Consider the following 18,595-nt stretch of genomic DNA (forward strand, 5'->3'; position numbering starts at 1 on the left):
GATTACAAGTCCCCAGGGACTGGGCCGGGCGGAGGCGGAACCTGGCAAGACGCAGGAGACCTTCCTCACCCTCCACCCCGAGTACAGGATCCGCACACCCTGGCCGGACAGGTCGCACACCAGGCCCATCACCAGGACGCATCCCCCATCGGAGTCCGGCCCGAGGCACAGGGATTTGGGCCTGGGGCCGCGAGTGTGGCCCTCCCCAGTGTGCGCGTGTGTGTACAACCAGCGGGGAGGGGGAGAGGGCAGAGCCCACCGGGTCGGCGCAGGTAGGAGGGGCGGTGCGGCGGAGTGGGGGCAGGGGGCGGGGCCGGGGCGGGGCCTAGGGGCGGGGCCAGGGGCGGGGACGAGGACCTCGCGGCCCGGCGCGCTGCACTTGGCCTTCCGCACCCCTACGCGCACGTACTGGCTTCACTCGCCGCGCCCCGGCGGCGAACCCCAGCCCAATCCCGCAGAACCAGGCCGCGAGCTGATCCGAGTGCCGTGGCCGCTCGAGGAGCAGCATGTCTTTCCAAGGCAAGAAGAGCATCCCCCGGATCACGGTGAGCGCCCCCGGGCGGCCTGGCCTCCGGACCACCAGGCCGCTTGCGGTCCCCAGCCCTTCCGACCGGCCCCGGCGTGTCCCAGTCCCGGCCCGACCCTCTCCCCTCCCGGTTTCTTCCCTTGCCGCCGCCGAGGCGGGCTGTCCTTGCGGGTGCCGCGCCAGACCCCTCTACGGAGCTGGGCGCGCAGGCCCGGGGCCTGCTTGTTTCCCGGTGCCCTCGACGCACGGAGGCCTGGACCGGGGAGGCTGCTCCGAGAGCCGACGCGCCCTCCCTCCCGCGGACCCAGGCGGCGGTGGCCCGGCCTTTGTTAGTCCGCGGGCGGCCTGGGGCGCGGAGACGCGGTGCCCGGCGCAGCCCTCGGCCCTCTCTCCCGGGACGTGCCGCGCGCAGGGGTCTTTGTCCGAGACAAAGCAGTGCAGCCGGGCCGCCCAGACCCTCCACGAAGCCGGGGCGCGCAGTCTCCGGGGAGCCGGCGGGGCTAGCGCGCCAGCCAGCCTGTGCACCCAATCTCAGCTCGGGGAGCGGGCACCCAATACCCACCGGCGCGGCCGAACGGACGGTCACCTGCTCTGCAGGAGACAAAGCCACCAGGAGCGAGAGCGGGAGACAGGAGGCACCAGCTCCAGTGGTCCGAATCCGCGCCTGGTCTGGCTGGGGCTACCCTGAGCCTTGGGCTTTTCGGGCTTATTCCGGAGGAAGGAGCCCCCTCCCCGCACAGGAGGGGACCTGCCACAGTGGGACCGGTCACCGCCTTGGCCCGGGGCCTGATGCAGGAGGCCCCAGGCGCTGGCACGAGACAGGGGGCCCCATCCCAGGGTCAGAAAGGAACGAGAATTTGCTAGTGTGAGGAGGGAGCAGCTGGTTTTCCTACTTTCACTCTTATGCTGATGAGCCCCCAAAGGAGGCGTCGACCCATCCCAGCAGCCTGTCCCTCTTGGTTCGAAACCCAGGAATTTTTCCAGGGTCTGAGTCCAGGAGCTGAAAAAATTGGGGAGGTGGGGTAACAGGCAGACCTCAACCAGAAGTCTCTTCCTGCCCCAAGAAGAGCCTGGAGGCCGGGTACCCAGGGACAGGCAAGGGAGGAAGGCCAGGTTGGTAAACATAGGCAGCAGGAGGACCCAGGCCAGCGGTAATTGTGAGAGTCAGAGCTGGGTCAGTTGGGTCCAAGCTGGGCCTGGTACCCAGGGGGTGGGGCAGTGAGGGTGTGCAGGACCCAGGAGAGGTCAGGTGGTGAGTGTCCACAGGATCCCCAGGAGAGGCCCAGCAGCTGCGAACAGCAGTGTTGTAGACCAGGGGCACGCAGATGTCAGAGAACGCAGCAGTAGACAATAAACAAATGTGTTCCAAAAGAACGTTATTGACAGACACTGGGATTTTAATTTCATACAATTTTCACATATCATGAAATATTCTTTTGGTGTCCTTTCAACCAACTTAAAATGTAAAAACCATTCCTTGGTTCGGGGCTGTATCAAAATCATCAGCTGGGCACAGTAGTTTGCCAACCCCTCTGTGGACTGTGGGATGGTAGTTTTACATTTAGTGTACGGAATCTTGAATATTCAGTGCAGTTAGGGATCAGTGAGATTAGTGAAAATGTAACAAGCCTGGTAAATAACTACCTATTCATCCTCTCCATAACCTCCGGAGGCCTGGTGGGGCAGCAGTTAAGAGCTACGGCTGCTAACCAAAAGGTCGGCAGTAAAATCCACCAGCCATTTCTTGCAAACAGTGTGGTGTAGTTCTACCTTGTCCTATAGGGTTGTATGAGTCAGAGTTGACTGGCCAGCGGTGGGTTTGCTTTTTTGGTAGCCTCGTAGAGTCTGCAAGTTATACAGTTTATTCTGTTGACCTCAGTCTGATGATGTAAAGCAGCCAGAAGATTAGGCTGGTGGGTGGCCAGACTTCTCTGGAGTTATCCCTGCCCTGGTCAGTTCACAGGGTCGTGTCCAGGCGCAAACAAGGTACCGAAAGGGGCGTGTTGTGCAGCCTTATGACTTAGACACGTCGTCTATCACTGCCTTTCTGCTTCTCTCTTCCTGTAATTTCTCCCCGTTACCTCCAATGAGGTCATGTCATCCTCCTGACCGCCACTCAGAGCCCCATCGCATCACCTCCTGCTGACTCTTCTCCTTCCCAGCGATTTGGCAGGATTCTTAGGCGAGGTCCTACCTGGCCTGTGGCTGCTGAGCCCGAGCCACCCACGCACTGCCACGGCTCTGTGCTGCACCTGGTGACACACTGTTCACCCACCTGGGGAACCTCCCAACAGAATCAAACCTCGGACAACACTTTGATTCATCCTTGCCCTTCCTCCCCATGGCCTCTCCAGCAGCTCGCCTCCCCAGGATCTCTGGGACCTGTCTCTCATCCACCTCCCATAATCCTGGTTGGAGGCCCATCAGCTCTCACCGGCACACCCCAGAAACCACCTAATGAGGGCTCCATTCCCATTAAACACCACAGGTCACTTTCTACATGGCAGCCAGTGTGATCACGTAAACAGCCTAATGAGGGCCCTGTTCCCATTAAACACCACAATTCACCTTCTACACAGCAGCCAGTGTGATCACAAAAACACCAGCCAGGCCATGCTTCAACTCTGCCTCATCCCCATTCCCCAGAAGGTTCCGCCCCTCAGCCTCCACTGTGTTAAACGTCAGCTCGAGCTCTTTCCTGCCTCAGGACCTTTGCAATGGCTGCTCCCAACCCAGAACATGGCTCCCAGCTGCATCACCTCCAGTATTACCACCTCAGGCCCCTCTCATCCATGCAGCAGTCTGGCCTCCTCTCCCGTCACTCTGTCCTGTCACCTTTCCATGTTCTTCACCCTGTCTGTGACACTCTGTCATCATCTACCTCCCTGGGGACAAGGGACCTGGCTGCTGGGGTTCAGCTCTAGCCCCTTCCGGAGTGGACCATCACAGCCCATGGCCACGCAGGTGTGAGCGGGTCTGTTCCCGGCCCCCTCAGTGCAGGAGATCCAGCCCTTCTGAGGCCAAACAGAGGCAGGAGCTCATGAGCCTCAGGCTGGGGCTTCTAAAATGAAATAAAATAAAAGGAAGATTTAAAACTCTAAAGATAAACTATTTCATTGCTACACTTTCACCAAGCCCAGCTTTGTGTTTACGAAGCGAGAAGCTGTTTCCCCTGTTCAGCCCTCTGGGCTTTGTGCCTGGACAGGTGGCGTGCGGCTGTGGGGCTGGGCAGGGCTCTGGGTGAGGCCGCCGTGTGGGGACAGCTGTCTTCCCGCTCAGTCTGCTCTGTTCTTGAGGAACAGCAAGCACTGCAGGCTTTTGCCCCTTTGAGTCAGAATTGACTTGGCAACGGATTTGATTTTGGCTTTTTGGTTTTATGCACACACATTGTGCCCTGACGTCGCCTTTCGTTCGTAATTCCAGAGGAAGAGGTTGCACTAAAGATGTTGCTGAGTAACTCAGTTTGGAGAAGCATTCTCCATTTTTTGTTTCCCATAGAGTGACCGCCTTCTGATCAGAGGTGGGAAGATTGTGAATGACGACCAGTCATTTTATGCTGATTTGTACGTGGAAGATGGTTTGATAAAGTAAGTTTCTGCCAAAAATATTCTCATGGATCAATCATGTATGCATTGATTATGTATTATCCACGTGGCTTATTTTGGGGTGAAACTCACATAAATATGGTTTTCTTTTCCAAAATCCTGTTTTCTGGAAACACTAACTTGGTTACCACTAATATAGTCCAAGCCTTCAGCAGTACAGAAGCTCAGCAGTTAGACTGTAAGGTCTCAGAAAGCAGGACGATGGTTCCCATATTTCTTTTTGTTCATCACAGTGCCCAGTACATGCTGGGCTCATAACACATAGTATGTGCTTAATATTTATCGACCACGCCTGTTGGCTTCCCTGAGGTCCCTAGGTGGCACAAACCTTTAGGTCAGTGGTTGACTGTAAACCCACCCAGCAGTGCCATGGAACAAAGGCCTAGCAATCTGCTTCAGTGAAGATTACAGCCTAGGAAACTGTACCGAGCGGTTCTACTCTGTAACCTATGGTCGCTACGACTCACATCGCCTCGATGGCAACGGGTTTGGTCTTAGCTTCTCTGGTAGTATCTCTCAAGGAGCTGCAGCCACTAGTCAGTAATTGTCAAGTAGAAACATCATCGGGAAACCAGACGGAATGTACTGTTTGCCACAGGTCAGATCCTCCGTGTTTTCTTTTGTTTTTGTTTTGTTTTGTTTTTATAGGTAATATTTTATTGTGTTTTCTGTGAAAGTTTACACAGCAAATTGGGTTCCCACTTCACAATTTCCACATGAATTGTTCAGTGACATTAGTTACATTTTTTTACAATGTGTCAACGTTTGCTCGCGCTCTGGTTGTTCTGTCTCCAGTGCTCTAGTTTCCCTGCACCCTTATCTTCTCATCTTTGCTTTAGAGTAAATGTTGACTTTTTGGTCTGATATAGGTGGTTTTTTTGGTGACGCGCCATACTCATAGGTAACAACCTTTATTTTGTGTGCCAGTCTGTCATTTCACTAAAAGGTGACCTCAGGGAGTAGTTTCAGTTCAAGGTTTAAAGAGTATCTCAGGGCTATAGTCTCAGGGAGTCGTCTAGTCTCATCTGGTACAGTAAGTCTGGAGTTGTTAAGAATTTGAGTTCAGTTCCATGTTTTTCTCCCATTCTATCAGGGTCCATCTACTATGGCCCTGATCAGAATGGTTGGTAGTTGTAGCCGGGCACCACCTAGTTCTGGCTGGGTCCACCATGTTCACGGTTTGGATGAAACTGGTGTTGACCATCTTGAACAGCCTGGTGGAGGGCTGTGCCCTCTGCAGCCTCATGGTCAGAAGGTCAGGCACATGCTGTCAGCTGTAGCACCCTTTTTCATCTAGGACAGGAGCCCAGATGTAGGCTCACATCTCCACAGGGCTGCCAACAGCGTCGTTCAGGTTCCAATCTGTGCTCTTTATAACCAGTGAAATCTTTCCTTGTTGCTTTCAGACAAATTGGGGAAAACCTCATTGTCCCTGGGGGCATCAGAACTATTGATGCCCATGGCCTGATGGTCCTGCCAGGTGGAATTGACGTCCACACACGGCTGCAGATGCCCGCACTGGGCATGACCCCGGCGGACGACTTCTTCCAGGGCACCAAGGCAGCCTTAGCCGGAGGGACCACCATGATATGTGAGTTTCTCTCTAGGAGGGGGACAGCTCCATTCCTATACCTTGGTCTCCCACCAGGGTGGTGTCTTGCAGGAAGAATTTTACATAGTGGTGTTTTTCTCAGCCATATTTTCCTTTACCTCAATCTAAGGAAACTCTGACTCCCCTTTCTTTATTCCTATTGCTCATTCTGTGGCATTCTTCCATTGGCCAGATGCAAGAATATTCCTGGGTTTCTGTGGAAGCAAATGGGTGTTATGCCTAGCTGATATTTCCTGGAAAACCACTAGCTGGCCAAGGACTGGGGTTTAGAAAACCCAGATGCCTTGGACAAGAGAGGGGCTGTGTCATCTGAAATGTCAGATACAGCTCTGACTCAGCCTCACGCCTCTGAGGCTTGATCTGCAAAGAGTCAGTGCCCATGTCAAGGCAAGTTCAAGCTGGATGCTGTGTTTTTAGAACAAGGATGACAATTCTCATGATTATCACACCAGCACCACTTCCTCAGTGCTGACTGCCAGGCTCGAGCTCCAGCCCAGATGTGCTTTACTCACGTGCACTCACAAAGCCTTTGGAAGTCAGCAGACATGCCCTCTGAATAGAAGATGCTGAAGCTTGTTGACGTGAAGTCCCTTGCCCCCCACGAACTTACACATGGTAAGCTCAGGAGCCAGGGTGAGAAGCCAGCACCCAGCTCCGTCCCTGTCCGTGCTGCCATGAGCGAGCATCATCAGCTCAGCAACATCCAGTGCACACACCTCTGCTATGATGAAGACCTTGCCTGATGAGTCTCATCTGAACTTGGCTCCACCATTTTCTAGCCGTGTGACTTCAGGTAACTCAGCTGACTTCTCTAGGTCACACTTTGCAAACTCCTAGCATAGGAAGAATCATAATGCCCCCCTTACAAGGTGGTTGTGAGGATTAAATGAGTTAACACACGAGTTGCTCTGAGCAGTGCCTGGCACACAGTAAGTGCTCAATAAATGCTGCTGCCACCACCACCAGTGGAAACAACTCTTAGGACTCTGGGCTACATCGCAAGTAACACTTAGCTGTGGCCAAAATGGAGGCATGGCACGGTTTACTCAACTACACAGTGAAGAAAACCAGCTGCATCCATCATTCCTTTTGATGGGAGACTGGTCATGCTTGTTGCTGTGGTGGCCCAGGCAGGGCCTTGGCATCTTTGATGTCACCAAGGCATCAGACAAGCTGTGAGATATCACCATGAAGCTGAAGAAACACCAGCAGGCATGAGGCTGGCCTCTGTCCAGCATCCCTTTTCCTCCACCTGCCCAGCCCTAGGCTGGCACTGTGTCCTCGTGGCAGTCAGCTGCCCGTGGGAGGGTGGGTGGAGGTTCCCACAAGTCCACAGGGCCCTGGGCTCATGATTAGAGGGAGTGGGAAGTTCATCATTTGACAGTGTCCCTGGAGTGGCACCCTTTCCTATTTGGAGCTCTCTCCAGTGCCCCCAGGAGAGGCCACTTGTCCATGTGTTGGACCTGGGTGTGTGGGAAGGATGGCGACACCATGTGCTTACATGCACTCCCAGTTCTGCCAGGGGGGAGCTTGTCACTGCAGGGGATGGTGGTGCTGTTGAAGGCACTTGGGGTCAGTTAGGTACACGGGAAAAGCCAGCCCATGCCAGCTGCTGGGGGTGGGAGAGCAGAGCAGAGCAGGCCGGGCTTCAGCACCGCAGACAGGGCCCTGGCATCTCACTTAGGGTCACCTGTGTTGGAGGTTGGACAAAGGCCCTTAGCTCCCACCCCTGCTTCTTGGGTGGGATGTGCCCACTGGGGGGCGAGAGGTGGTTTGAACCAGACTTTGTCTCCCCTAGTCAGTTCAGAGGGAGGCTGGGCAGGTACCACTTTGGACCAAATGGATGAAGCAGGGTTTGCAGCAGAATCAGTCACCCTTAAGAAGCCCGTGGCCTCACCTTTGTCCTCCTCAAATGTGTTTTCTGATCTCTCGGGAGATGAAACCAAATCTCCTTTGGAGGCAGCGGTGGTACCCAGTGACCAGCAGTGGGGAAAGGACTGCTGGCTGACCGCACTTTCCCCTGCAGTGGACCACGTGTTCCCAGACACGGGCGTGAGCCTGCTGGCGGCCTACGAGCAGTGGCGGGAGCGGGCAGACAGCACGGCTTGCTGTGACTACTCCCTGCACGTGGACATTGCCCGCTGGCACGAGAGCATCAAGGAGGAGCTGGAGGCCCTGGTCAAGGACAAGGGTGAGGGCTGCAGCACCCACGGCCCTGGGGCTGAGGGGCAGCTGGAGAGTATGATGTGGCAGCTGGGTTTCCCTGATCCTGTGCTGCTCCCCGCCTGCACCTGGGGAAGGAAGGGGCTGACCTCTGACCCCCTGTCCATGCTGGACTCTGCCCAGCCTGACCACAGGGCAGTGTCCACGAATTGGGCAGAAGCTGGACAAGAGTCATGGGAGGCCCCTTATACTTCCAGGGAGTCTGGACGAAAAGGCCACCATTTCCTTTGGGCGTGCACATCCTGTGGCCTCCTTACAGAGGACACAAAGGTCACCTGTCATGGGGTCTCCTTGTTTCTTGGAGAAGAAACTGCCCCGGGTGGAGGGAATGCCGTGACCCATGTTCCAAGCATTCTAAGATCTCAGGAGGAGGGTGTTGTAACACCTTCACGTCTCTGTTGTTACCTGTCTTGAAACAGGCCAGCCTATGAACAAGGCTTCATTTTCTCCCGTAAAAAAGCACTGTAGCTAAAACCACAATTTCGGAGAGTGGCGGTGGGTGTGTGGGATGAGGCCCCCTCACCCACACAGCCACTGGGGAGCCACTTGGAGAAGGAGCAGCAGCCAGTGGGAGGCACTGGGGGGTGACCGCACAATCTCCTCTGGTTCTGGCTTGCTGAGGGGGTGCCCACAGGGTGGGCCATGACAGCTCCTGAAGCAGCCATGGGAATCAGCTGCCCCCACCCTCCTGGAGAGCAGGGAGCAGAGGAGGCCCTCAGGGCACCCAGCCAAGCCCTCTGACACACCCCCTCCCCCAGGCGTGAACTCCTTCTTGGTCTTCATGGCATACAAGGACAGGTGTCAGTGCACCGATGGCCAGGTGAGGCGGGGGCAGCCAGATGAGGAAGGGGCTGGCCATGTGAGGCGGGGGGCAGCCAGATGAGGAAGGGGCTGGCTAGGTGAGGCAGGAGCTGCCAAGCGAGGCAGGGGTTGGCCAGGTAGACAGGGGCTGGCCAGGTGAGGCAGGGGCGACCAGGTTAGGTGGGGGTGGCCAGGTGAGGTGGAGATGGGGGAGGGGAGAAGAGGAAGGTGTCCCACAGACATCCGGCAGATGCTGACAGAGGACCCGTTCACCCCCCTCTCCAGATGTACGAGATTTTCAGCATCATCCGAGACCTGGGGGCCCTGGCCCTTGTGCACGCAGAGAACGGGGACATTGTTGAGGAGGTGCTGGGGGCGCCTGCCCAGAGCTGGATGGGGTGGGGGGATGTCCTGGAGCCCCAGCCTCATCTATAAGTGAGGGAGCAGGAGGGCACCCCCTCAGGGCTCTCCTCTCAGCTCTGTGCGGTTGGGTGACTCTGGGGGCTGGCTCAGCTCAAACATGGTGCCTGAAGCCATGGGGCAGGGGGTCCGTGCGGTGGGGGGCTTTAGGGGGTCTGTGAGGCAGGGGCCTGTGAAGCAGAGAGCTGTGGGGGGTACTTCTGGGGCAGGGGTCCATGGGGCAGGTCCCAGGAAAGGGATCCGTGGGGTGGGGGGTCTGTGCGGCAGGAGATTTTGGTGGAGATCCATGGGGTGGGGGTCTGTGTAGGGAGGTCTGTGGGGTGGGGGATTATAGGAGGGATCTGTGGGGCAGGGGTCCATGAGGTGGTGGTCTGTGGGGCAGGGGTCCATGGGATGGGGCAGTGGGGTGGGGTTGGTGGCCTGGCCCTCCTCCACGCGGCTGGAGCGTGGCCTGGTGGTTGGTCTAGGAGCAGAGGCGGGTGCTGGAGCTCGGCATCACAGGGCCGGAGGGCCACGTACTCAGCCGCCCTGAGGAGGTAAGAATCTGCCTAGCAAGGACTCCCCTCCCCCCAACTCCTGGCCCCAGTGAGGCTGTGCTCCCCCCCCATCTGGGGGGTGTGAATCACACGATCCCCCCACCACTGTAGGCATGTGTCCTCCACAGTCACCCTCAAGACTGGACAGCCCTGGGTGTCACAAAGCCCCAGTTCCCAGTGGGCTCTCATGATCCAGGGTGCCCCCTCTCCTGTGCTCCCGTCCACCCAAGCGGGCAGGAATTGGGGTCCTCTCGAAGCCTGAGTGCTGGTTCCCCAGGTGGAGGCCGAGGCTGCCTACCGTGCGGTCACCATCGCCAAGCAGGCCAACTGTCCGCTGTATGTCACCAAGGTGATGAGCAAGGGTGCCGCAGACGTGGTCGCCCAGGCCAAGCGGCGAGGTGAGTACAGTGTGCCTGCCTCCTGGAGGTGGAGTCCCTGGGGGGGCACCCAGCCCTGGAGCTCGGGGAGGTGAGGAGGAGACCTGCATCCCTGCTGTCACCTTAGTGGGGAGGCAGGGTGTCGCCCCGAGGTCCCCAAGCCTTGTGGGAGCAGCAGAGAGGTGCTTATTCATGGTATCCCCAGAATGAGTGACATGACAGTGGGTGTGAAACAGGCCCCGAGTCCGGGTGCACAGGCCCTCCCTGACAGGCCTCCTGGAGACCCTCCTTACTACCATCATTGGTGTCTCCTGGGCACCCGGAACAACAGGCTCTCTGCCCTCTGCCGGCCAGGCCAGCTGGAAGGACACGGGTGTCCTGGGGGGGGCAGAGGCGGAGTCTCTGTCAGAGTCTGGGGATGGGGGCAGGTCACAGGGGCTGAGGCCTCTCCCCCAGGCAGAGGCTGCTGTGCTCAGGGGTGGGGCGGTGAGGCTGAGGTGGAGTGGGAGGGGCCGAGGTGGAGTAGGAGGGGCCAAGATGGAACAGGAGGGGCCGAGATGGAGGGGCAGGGCCAAGATGGAGGAGGTAGGGCTGAGATGGAGGGGTGGGCAGGCAAGGCAGAGAGCACACCCTCCCCCCTACCCATCTGTGCTTCCACCTCATTTTCCACATCTTGCTGCCCCCTGAGTGAGCCTTGTGTGAAGACGCCCTGTTTCTGGACCTGTCCCCCCAACTGTGCTGGGTCCTCAGGTGGGAGTGGGCGTTGCCCCTTGGATGCATTTTCTGCGTGAAGGGTTGAAACAAGCTGCCTGTCAGCCGGAAACATTGCTCCTGAGCTGGAGCTGGGGCTACATGGGCTCCACCTGCAGGGACCTGGGCTCCCCCTCTGGCACCTTCTCCTGCAGTGTCTCCCGCCACTGTGGGGAACTCCTGGCTCTCAAGCCAGGTCTCTGCAGGGAGGCTGCTGCCTCCCCACCAGACCAGGCAGGCTGGGGTAGGGAAGCGGGTGTGTCTTGCTGGGGCTGCCCCCATGGTGGCCCAGCTGGACCACCAGGTAGGCCTGACCGCCACTGTCAGCTCCTTCCGACCCTGGACAGAGCTCTGGGGCTATGTCTCCTGGTCTCCTGCTGGGGTCCCCAGGTTGGGGTGGGGAAGGCGTGGCCTGTGCAGGCTGTGGAGTCCCCCAGCTCTCATGGCCTCTTTGCAGGGATTGTCGTGTTTGGAGAGCCTGTCACTGCCAGCCTGGGCACCGACGGATCCCACTACTGGAGCAAGAACTGGGCGAAAGCTGCAGCCTTCGTCACCTCGCCCCCCATCAGCCCAGACCCCAGCACCCCAGACTACCTCACAGCCCTGCTATCCAGGTGAGGGCACCTCACGGTGGCTGGGGCTCAGCCCCCTCATAGACCCACTGTGGGGCCAGGCTCTAGTGCACAAACCTGCCCAGCAGGGCTAAGGGCTGCCTGGGAGCCAGAGCCCCAGCCTTGGGGTCTCCAACTGGGGCTTCCGTGTGGGAGTGTGCTCCCCTCCCTGACACTGGGGTGCCAGCCCAGCCCTGACCGCTCAGACAACCTCTGGGCCCTGGGGGCTGCACTGGCAGGCAGGGCCATGTGAAGCCCACCCAGCCACGTGGCCCCCCATCGGGCTGCCACTGACCCTGGTCTGTCCTTAGTGGGGACCTCCAAGTCACAGGCAGTGCCCACTGCACGTTCAGCACGGCCCAGAAGGCTGTCGGCAAGGACAACTTCACGCTGATCCCCGAGGGCACCAACGGTGTGGAGGAACGCATGGCTGTGGTCTGGGAGCGATGCGTGGTGGGTACGGGGCGGGTCCCCAGAGGCTCCAGGGGAGGGTCCTGCCTGTCTCTGCAGCATCCGGTGGCCCTGGACATGTCTGGTGGTGGCAGCATTGCCCCGTCTTCACGTGGCCATCCCTCCTCCTCTCTTTATGAGGACCCCACTCGTGTAGGGTTAGGGCCACCTGCTGCAGTGTGGCCTTGTGTTAACCTGACAGATTACCACTTCATACACACACACACACGCACACACACACATGCACACACACACACATGCTGCCGGCCGTGTGAAACACCGACAAAGACTTGGCGCCAGGAAGGCTAGCTCCAGGCCACTCAGGCCCGCTCCCTCAGGGTGGCCTTTTCACTTTGCAGGCCTCGGGGAAGATGGATGAGAATGAGTTTGTTGCGGTGACCAGTACAAACGCAGCCAAAGTCTTCAATCTTTACCCAAGGAAGGGCCGAGTGGCTGTGGGTTCTGATGCTGACCTGGTTATATGGAATCCCAAGACCACCAGGATCATCTCTGCCAAGAGCCACAACCTGGTAAAAACGCCTTCTCCCACAACAGGGGCAGGCAGCGGGTGGGCCGGGGTCCCTGCTCAGCTCTCCTGTGTGAGTCTCAGGGGCGGGGCCCACTGGCACCTTGCACACAGCAGCATGGCTGGAACTGTGGCTGGAACATGCTGTCCCCATTCACAGAGGAGGCACTTACACGCTTGCCCCGAGGCACACAGAGGCTCTGCCTGCTCTCCGAACCCACACAAAGTGCCCACCGACTTACCCTTTGTCCTTGAGAGAGGCGTGGGCCTGGGCTAGGGAGGTTGATGTGCCAGGTCCCCCTGAGCTCTGTCAGTGACGGCATGCTTGTCAGGGGTCGGAGGACAGAGCTGGCCGACCCACGGGGTGGCCCTGGGAGTGTTCCGGAGGCTGAACAGGGATGGGGGCTTAGTGGGCAGACACCATGGTGCTGGGCCCTCATTCTCCCCTCAGAACGTGGAGTACAACATTTTTGAAGGCATCGAGTGCCGAGGGGCCCCCACAGTGGTCATTAGTCAGGGCCGGGTTGTGCTGGAGGACGGGAACCTGTTTGTCATCCCTGGGGCCGGCCGCTTCATTCCCCGGAAGACGTTCCCTGACTTTGTCTACAAGAGGATAAAGGCGCGGAACAGGGTGAGAGCCTGCGCCTGTGGAGGGTCTCATACACGCTGACAAAGGTCGGGGAGTGCTAGGGTAGGGCAAGTTTCTACTTCCAGAAAGGAGCCCCCCCATGCAGGGCAGCCCTGCTCGGCCATTCTTCTCTCACTCAGAGCCCTGGGCACCAGAGGCGCCAGGGGAAGGAGGTGTCTGTGCACGCGAGTGTGTGTGCGCACACGTGTGTGCACGTGTGTGCACATATGTAGGTAGGAATACAGGGAAAGAGGTGTCTGCGTGTGTGTGTGTGTACGTGTGTGTATATGTAGGTAGGAATGCAGGGAAGGAGGTGTCTGCATGCGCATGTGTGTGCGTGTGTGCACACATGTAGGTAGGAATGCAGGGAAGTAGGTGTCTGCATGTGTGTGTGTGCGCATATGTGTATGTGCGTGAGCGCACATGTGCATGCGTGTGTGTGTGTGTATGTAGGTAGGAATGCAAGGAAGGTGTCTGCATGCGTGTGTACATGTGTGTATGCGTTTGTAGGTAGGAATGGAGGGAAGGAGGTGCGTGTGGATGTGTGTTAAGTGGAGTGCAGGGAGAGAGGTGTGTGCACACGTGTGGAGACATGGGAGCGTGCACATAGGTGGGGATGTAAGGCAGGTGGTGTCTGTGAGGAGGGTGCCCCACATGGGTGGAAGCGCCCCCAGGGTTCCCGAGTAGGGCAGAGCAGGGGCCCAGTGCCCTTACGCTGCCCCTGCACCTGCAGCTTGCAGAGATCCATGGTGTGCCCCGGGGCCTCTATGACGGGCTGGCCCATGAGGTGATGGTGCCTGCCAAGGCCACAAGTGGTACCCCCGCCCGTGCCTCCTGCCCAGGCAAGATCTCTGTGCCACCTGTGCGCAACCTGCACCAGTCAGGGTTCAGCCTCTCCGGTGAGTTGGGTCTGGGGTTGGGAGGGCCCCGAGGGGTGAGAAGCACTGGGGGCCCCTGGGCCTCAGGGACCATGGCCTGACTGTGCCCCGGGGGTCAGTGAGATCAGCTGAGGGCTGGGTGACCCGTCCACACCTGCTCGCCCCAGACAGAAGGCAGCCAGCGGGTACATCTTCTGGGCAAAGTGGGGACTGTGGGGTACCCTCCTCTTGCCTTCTGAGGGCCCAGGAACAGGACCCCCAGCTGAAAAGCCCCTTCCTGCCCCAGGGCTTGCCCCAGGGCAGTTGTGATAACCCACTTCCCCCTGTCAGCCAGCGGCGGGAGCAGGGCTGGTCACTTTGAGCCCAGAGATGGGCAGAGAAGGGGAGATGGACTCACAAGGAGTCCAGCCCCCACCCAAGCCCCTCTCTGGTCTGCTCAGCCACCCCTGAGCCCTTGGGGAGACAAGCTGGGATGCTTCAGAGGGCCCAGGGGCCCCACTGCAGCACAGCTGTGTCACGTGAGAAGGCTGGCCAAGATGGCTGGGACACTCAAGTGGGCACCAGACGTGGGCATGTGGCCAGTCTCCCCTCCGCTTGCAGCACGGTGTGGAGGGAGGCTCTCCCTGCAGACCGGAGCCAGCCCCTCTGTCCAGCCCTGGGGGCGCAGCCACACCACTAGGTGTCTGGTCTCCTCCTGTGGGAGCTGACCTCCTCTCCGGAGGTGATGACAGTCCCTGCTCACTTCCTGGGGACTTAGCACCAGGGACAGGTCCCCTTGGAAATCCAGCACCACCTTAACAGCTGAGGCACGTGGGTTCCCATGTGCAGCTGAGCCAAGCCTCATTGCAGGAAATCTGGCCTCTCCTGTGCTCATCTTGAGATGGGACGAGCTTCTGGAGGGATAACCTTGAACTCCCAGTCTCCTGCAGAACGCAAACACTGTGGCACCTTCCTGTCCATCAGAGAGGCCTCAGTGCTGGGAGCTCCTGCCCTGGTCTACCTAGTCACCTGGTCTACCCACCAAGGCCCTGAGAGTGTAACTGTCTTGTGGTGCAGGTTGCGTGGACCTCTGTAGTCCTGGCCTTCTGGATGGATAGAGGGGAGCCCCCACCCATATATCCACGCCCCTTTCCTGGCCCACTCTGTCTTTCTTCTCCTCCAGGGTCTCAGGCTGATGACCACATTGCCAGGCGCACAGCTCAGAAGATCATGGCTCCCCCTGGTGGCCGCTCCAACATCACCTCCCTCTCCTAGATGCCTGGCCTCAGATCCCAGCTCCCTTCCTTAGCCTCTCCCTTTCCTGAATGGTGCTCGGCCTTGCCTTCCCATCCCCCAGAGCTCCCCTCTGGGGCCCCTGGTCCTGCCACCCATGGGGAGCCCCAGCGAGGGGAGGGCTGAACTTGGGAGATTTCACTGCCAGGGCAAGGAGGCTGAACGCCCAGTGCTAGGTGCCCTTACACTGCTGAGCGTGAAGGTGAGGCTGCAGCCCGAGGGGCAAGGCCACCACCCAAGGGGCAAGGCCACCACCAGATGCTTCACAGAGTGCAGGGGACAGCTGGTGTGGCTGACAAGGGCTCCAGCTCCAAGCTCGGGAGCCTGGTGAAACTGCGTCCAGGCGACCCTGCCCCCTCCTGGTTTAAGTCACTGGCACCCATGCCTCAGGCTCCACCTGTCCCAGAGCCTTCTCAGCCTCCACTCAGGTGGCCCAGGTCCCCCTCGGGCCCAGGGGAGGGAGCAGCTGGCCCCCGGTGCCCAGAGCTGCTGCGACTTCAGGGATCCACCAGGGCTGCATGCGGCGAGTTTCCGGAGGACTTTGGCAAGGACTCCTTTGTGTTCATTCCCAAGGACCAAACCTCAACCTTCTTAGTAGCCCGACCCCAGGGGGTTTTCAGACCCTTTAGCTATGCTGCTTTCCTTTTTACTACGAGATGTGTGTGTTGTGGGTTTCTTAGACGCAGCGTTTGTACCTGAGGATAGCTGTAGCCAGAGTCTGCATGCCACCCCAGCCCATCTGCACGAGCCAGCATGAGCCGGGTCCATTAAAGACGGGTGGAAGCGGCCAGCGTGTGGACAGCCCACTTCTGTACCCTCAGCCCAGCCCACGAGTGCTTGTGTGGGGACCCTCAGGGACACTGCTGCTTGCCCTACTCCGCACTGTCCTGAAGCTGGGCCTGAAGACCCCCGTGGTGACAACTCACACCCTCAAGGTGGCACCAGGGGCAGGGCTGGGTCCCAATGGCAGGGAGGGGACAGGGACCATGGAGCTGCAACAACCCAAAGTCAGAGGATGCTGGCTGTGACCCCAGGACCAGGCGCTCAGCGGGACAGGGTGGGGGTCCGGAGTACCACTGCCCCACAATCTGAGCAGACGGGCCCAGAGCACCCCAGGAGAAGGTTAGGGGCCATGCAAGGGTCCACATGGAAGACACCCCCAGCAGGCAGCAGAGGACAGGTGGGGCCTGAGGCCGACACCCCATTTGCACAGACATGCCCAGCCTAGGCCCTGACCTCTCGGTGGCAAAGGACCCACAGGTGCTGTCCGGGCCCTCAGGCTCCTTTTCTGGAATCAGCGCCAGAAGCCCCAGAAGACAATTGCTGGTCTGCCCCCTTGGCCCCCAGAGTCCTTGGGGAGGTGCCCAGTGGCCACCTGGCCAGCTTTGGACATGTATGAGGTCAGAACAGTGTGGCTGTGAGCACAACCAGCGGCCCCAGAGCGGGGCAGAGGGAGAAACCAGCCCCAGGTGCACACGGCTGGCCTGCTGGAGCCGGGCGTGGACTGTGGACGGAGGGGCTCTGTTGGCAGCAGACAGTACCCTGCTCCATCTGCACCCCCCAGGGTGCCAGCCCCTTGGTCTGCTCTCACTTCTGTGCCTGCTGACCGGGAGAGAAGCAGTGGTCCTGTCATGCTGAGGACAGGCGGGGCGCTCCCAAAACACCCTGTCAGTGTCAGGGAGACACCCCCTGCATCCCACATCAGCCCCTCAGTGTGCGCAGAAGAGAAGGCAGCCAGGGGATGGGCAGCAAGTGTCAGAGGCAGGAGCTTGGCTATGGGATCCCACGCGCCTGCCCAGAAACCCTATTCTCAGCCCAGGAAGTGCTGGGCATGGAGCCAGGTGCTAGACAGGGGTGAAGAAAGCTGCTCCCACCCTAGGATGGCCACCAGGTGGGGCGGTGTAGCAGTCAGGTGCTGGGAGTGCCCAGGTGTCATTTGTTCACCCATTCATTCATTCACTCAGTCATTCCCCCATTTATCAGTCACAGATGTGCAAAGCACTGCTCCTGCATCCTGGCTCTGGGCCTGGCACTGGGAACCAGGAAGCCCAGTCAGACCCAGATGTCCCTTCCCAGGGGCGGCACTCAGACGTGCAGAAGAGTCAGGCAGTCACAGTGCTGTAATCTGGGGGTCGGGGTTGGGAGCTCAGGCCAGCGGAGTGGATGAGGCGGGCGTCATGGGGGAGGTATCCCCTCACCCAAGCAGGTGTCTAGGGCCTGCCTGCCCCTGCCTCATGCCCACCCAAGTGGTCAGTCCTGGATGGTGACCTCCTGCCAAGCTCGCTGTGGCTCCGGCACCAGGGTCCACCCAGGGATTGCTCTGTGTTGGTCCTCAGGGCTCCCTCTGGCCCAGACACACTCGTCCACCAGCAGGCTATGGTCAGAATACTGGCCTTGGAGCCAGCCCCTGACCTCTGCCGAGGCTGAGGTCTACTGTGCCCCATCCCCAGCCCACCCCTGCTTCCACCGCAGCTGCCCCCTGCTGCCATCCCGAGGGGAAGTGATAGGTGGGTGTCCTCCCTGCCCCTCCCAGGCCTCAAAACCTCACACCTGGATTCAGGCACTTACACAAAATGCCACCCTCAGGGCCCAGACAGACCCAATTCGACACAAGGCATTCGACACAATGTTTCTCGTATCATAATTCCCAGGGGTGAAAACTATACAGGAACAGCAGGAGCAGGTGGTTTCTCTATAAAACATCCTTTCTTTCCCTCCCACCCATGACCCTCCCCAACCCCTTTCCCTGATGTACAAGAAGGAAGCAATACCGGGGCCATGTCCACAATGCCGGGTAGCAAGAAGCCCTTGGGGTTTGTAGAGCCCAGTCACTCACCACAGCCCTGGGCCTTCCATGACCTGCTGCGAGCCAGCCTGAGGGCCCATGGGCGAGGCCAGGGCAGACGGCCCAGGTGGCATCAGCCCTCCTCGCCTGCCATGTCCCGTCTAGATGCCCACAGCACCTGCCCTTCAACACCACCATCCTGAGAAGACCTGAGGTTTGAAGCCCCCTCGCTGTGCCCTCTGAGAGCAAGGGTGGTGCACAGTCCAACATGCTGTGGAGACGGCCACAGCACGCTGCCCTCAGCTCTGCCTGGCCAGAGTGGCTGCCCCATGGGAATGTCCATGCAGCCCCGGCCTGCCACCGCCCCCACTCTGGCTGACACAGAATCTCTGCCACCTGAGTGTCCACGCCTTGCTGGATGCCTAGCTGCTCCCTGCTGAGGGACAGAGAGGGCCGCACATGGGTAGGGTGGACCCCACCACCTCACTGTCCGCCGGTGGCTCTGCCTCATCCCGGGGCTCGGGAACAGGGACTGGTTCGGCCATGGAGTCCTGGCTCCTCTTCAGCCTGGGGGGCACACAGGGAGGGGCTTGAC

At 59.2% G+C, this 18,595-nt stretch overlaps 2 protein-coding genes across 5 annotated transcripts in view; one reads left to right on the forward strand and one right to left on the reverse strand.

Moving 5' to 3' along the window:
• The first annotated feature begins 356 nt into the window (after nt 1-356).
• Nucleotides 357-16,219, forward strand: DPYSL4 (dihydropyrimidinase like 4). Of its 4 annotated transcripts, none has more exons than XM_049854761.1 (14): nt 357-545; nt 4,025-4,113; nt 5,538-5,722; nt 7,770-7,934; nt 8,725-8,786; nt 9,053-9,133; nt 9,655-9,723; nt 10,001-10,121; nt 11,308-11,464; nt 11,773-11,914; nt 12,271-12,441; nt 12,889-13,068; nt 13,799-13,964; nt 15,106-16,219. In XM_049854761.1, the coding sequence occupies exons 1-14, from the start codon at nt 507-509 to the stop codon at nt 15,195-15,197; spliced, it is 1,719 nt and encodes a 572-aa protein (XP_049710718.1). In that variant the 5' UTR covers nt 357-506; the 3' UTR covers nt 15,198-16,219. The 4 variants fall into 4 exon arrangements, with proteins under 4 accessions (XP_049710718.1, XP_049710719.1, XP_049710720.1 ...); XM_049854763.1 differs by having other exon boundaries at nt 530-545; nt 1,124-4,113; XM_049854762.1 differs by lacking the exon at nt 12,889-13,068.
• A 1,731-nt stretch (nt 16,220-17,950) lies between these two features.
• Nucleotides 17,951-18,595, reverse strand: part of STK32C (serine/threonine kinase 32C) — a 64,429-nt gene continuing 63,784 nt past the window's right edge. Inside the window, exon 12 of the mRNA XM_049854773.1 lies at nt 17,951-18,567. Within this exon, the coding sequence (XP_049710730.1) occupies nt 18,423-18,567 (145 nt within the window). The 3' untranslated portion in view covers nt 17,951-18,422. The remainder of the gene's footprint in view (nt 18,568-18,595) is intronic.

This window comes from Elephas maximus, chromosome 16, assembly GCF_024166365.1.
Source record: "Elephas maximus indicus isolate mEleMax1 chromosome 16, mEleMax1 primary haplotype, whole genome shotgun sequence".
NCBI lineage: Eukaryota > Metazoa > Chordata > Mammalia > Proboscidea > Elephantidae > Elephas > Elephas maximus.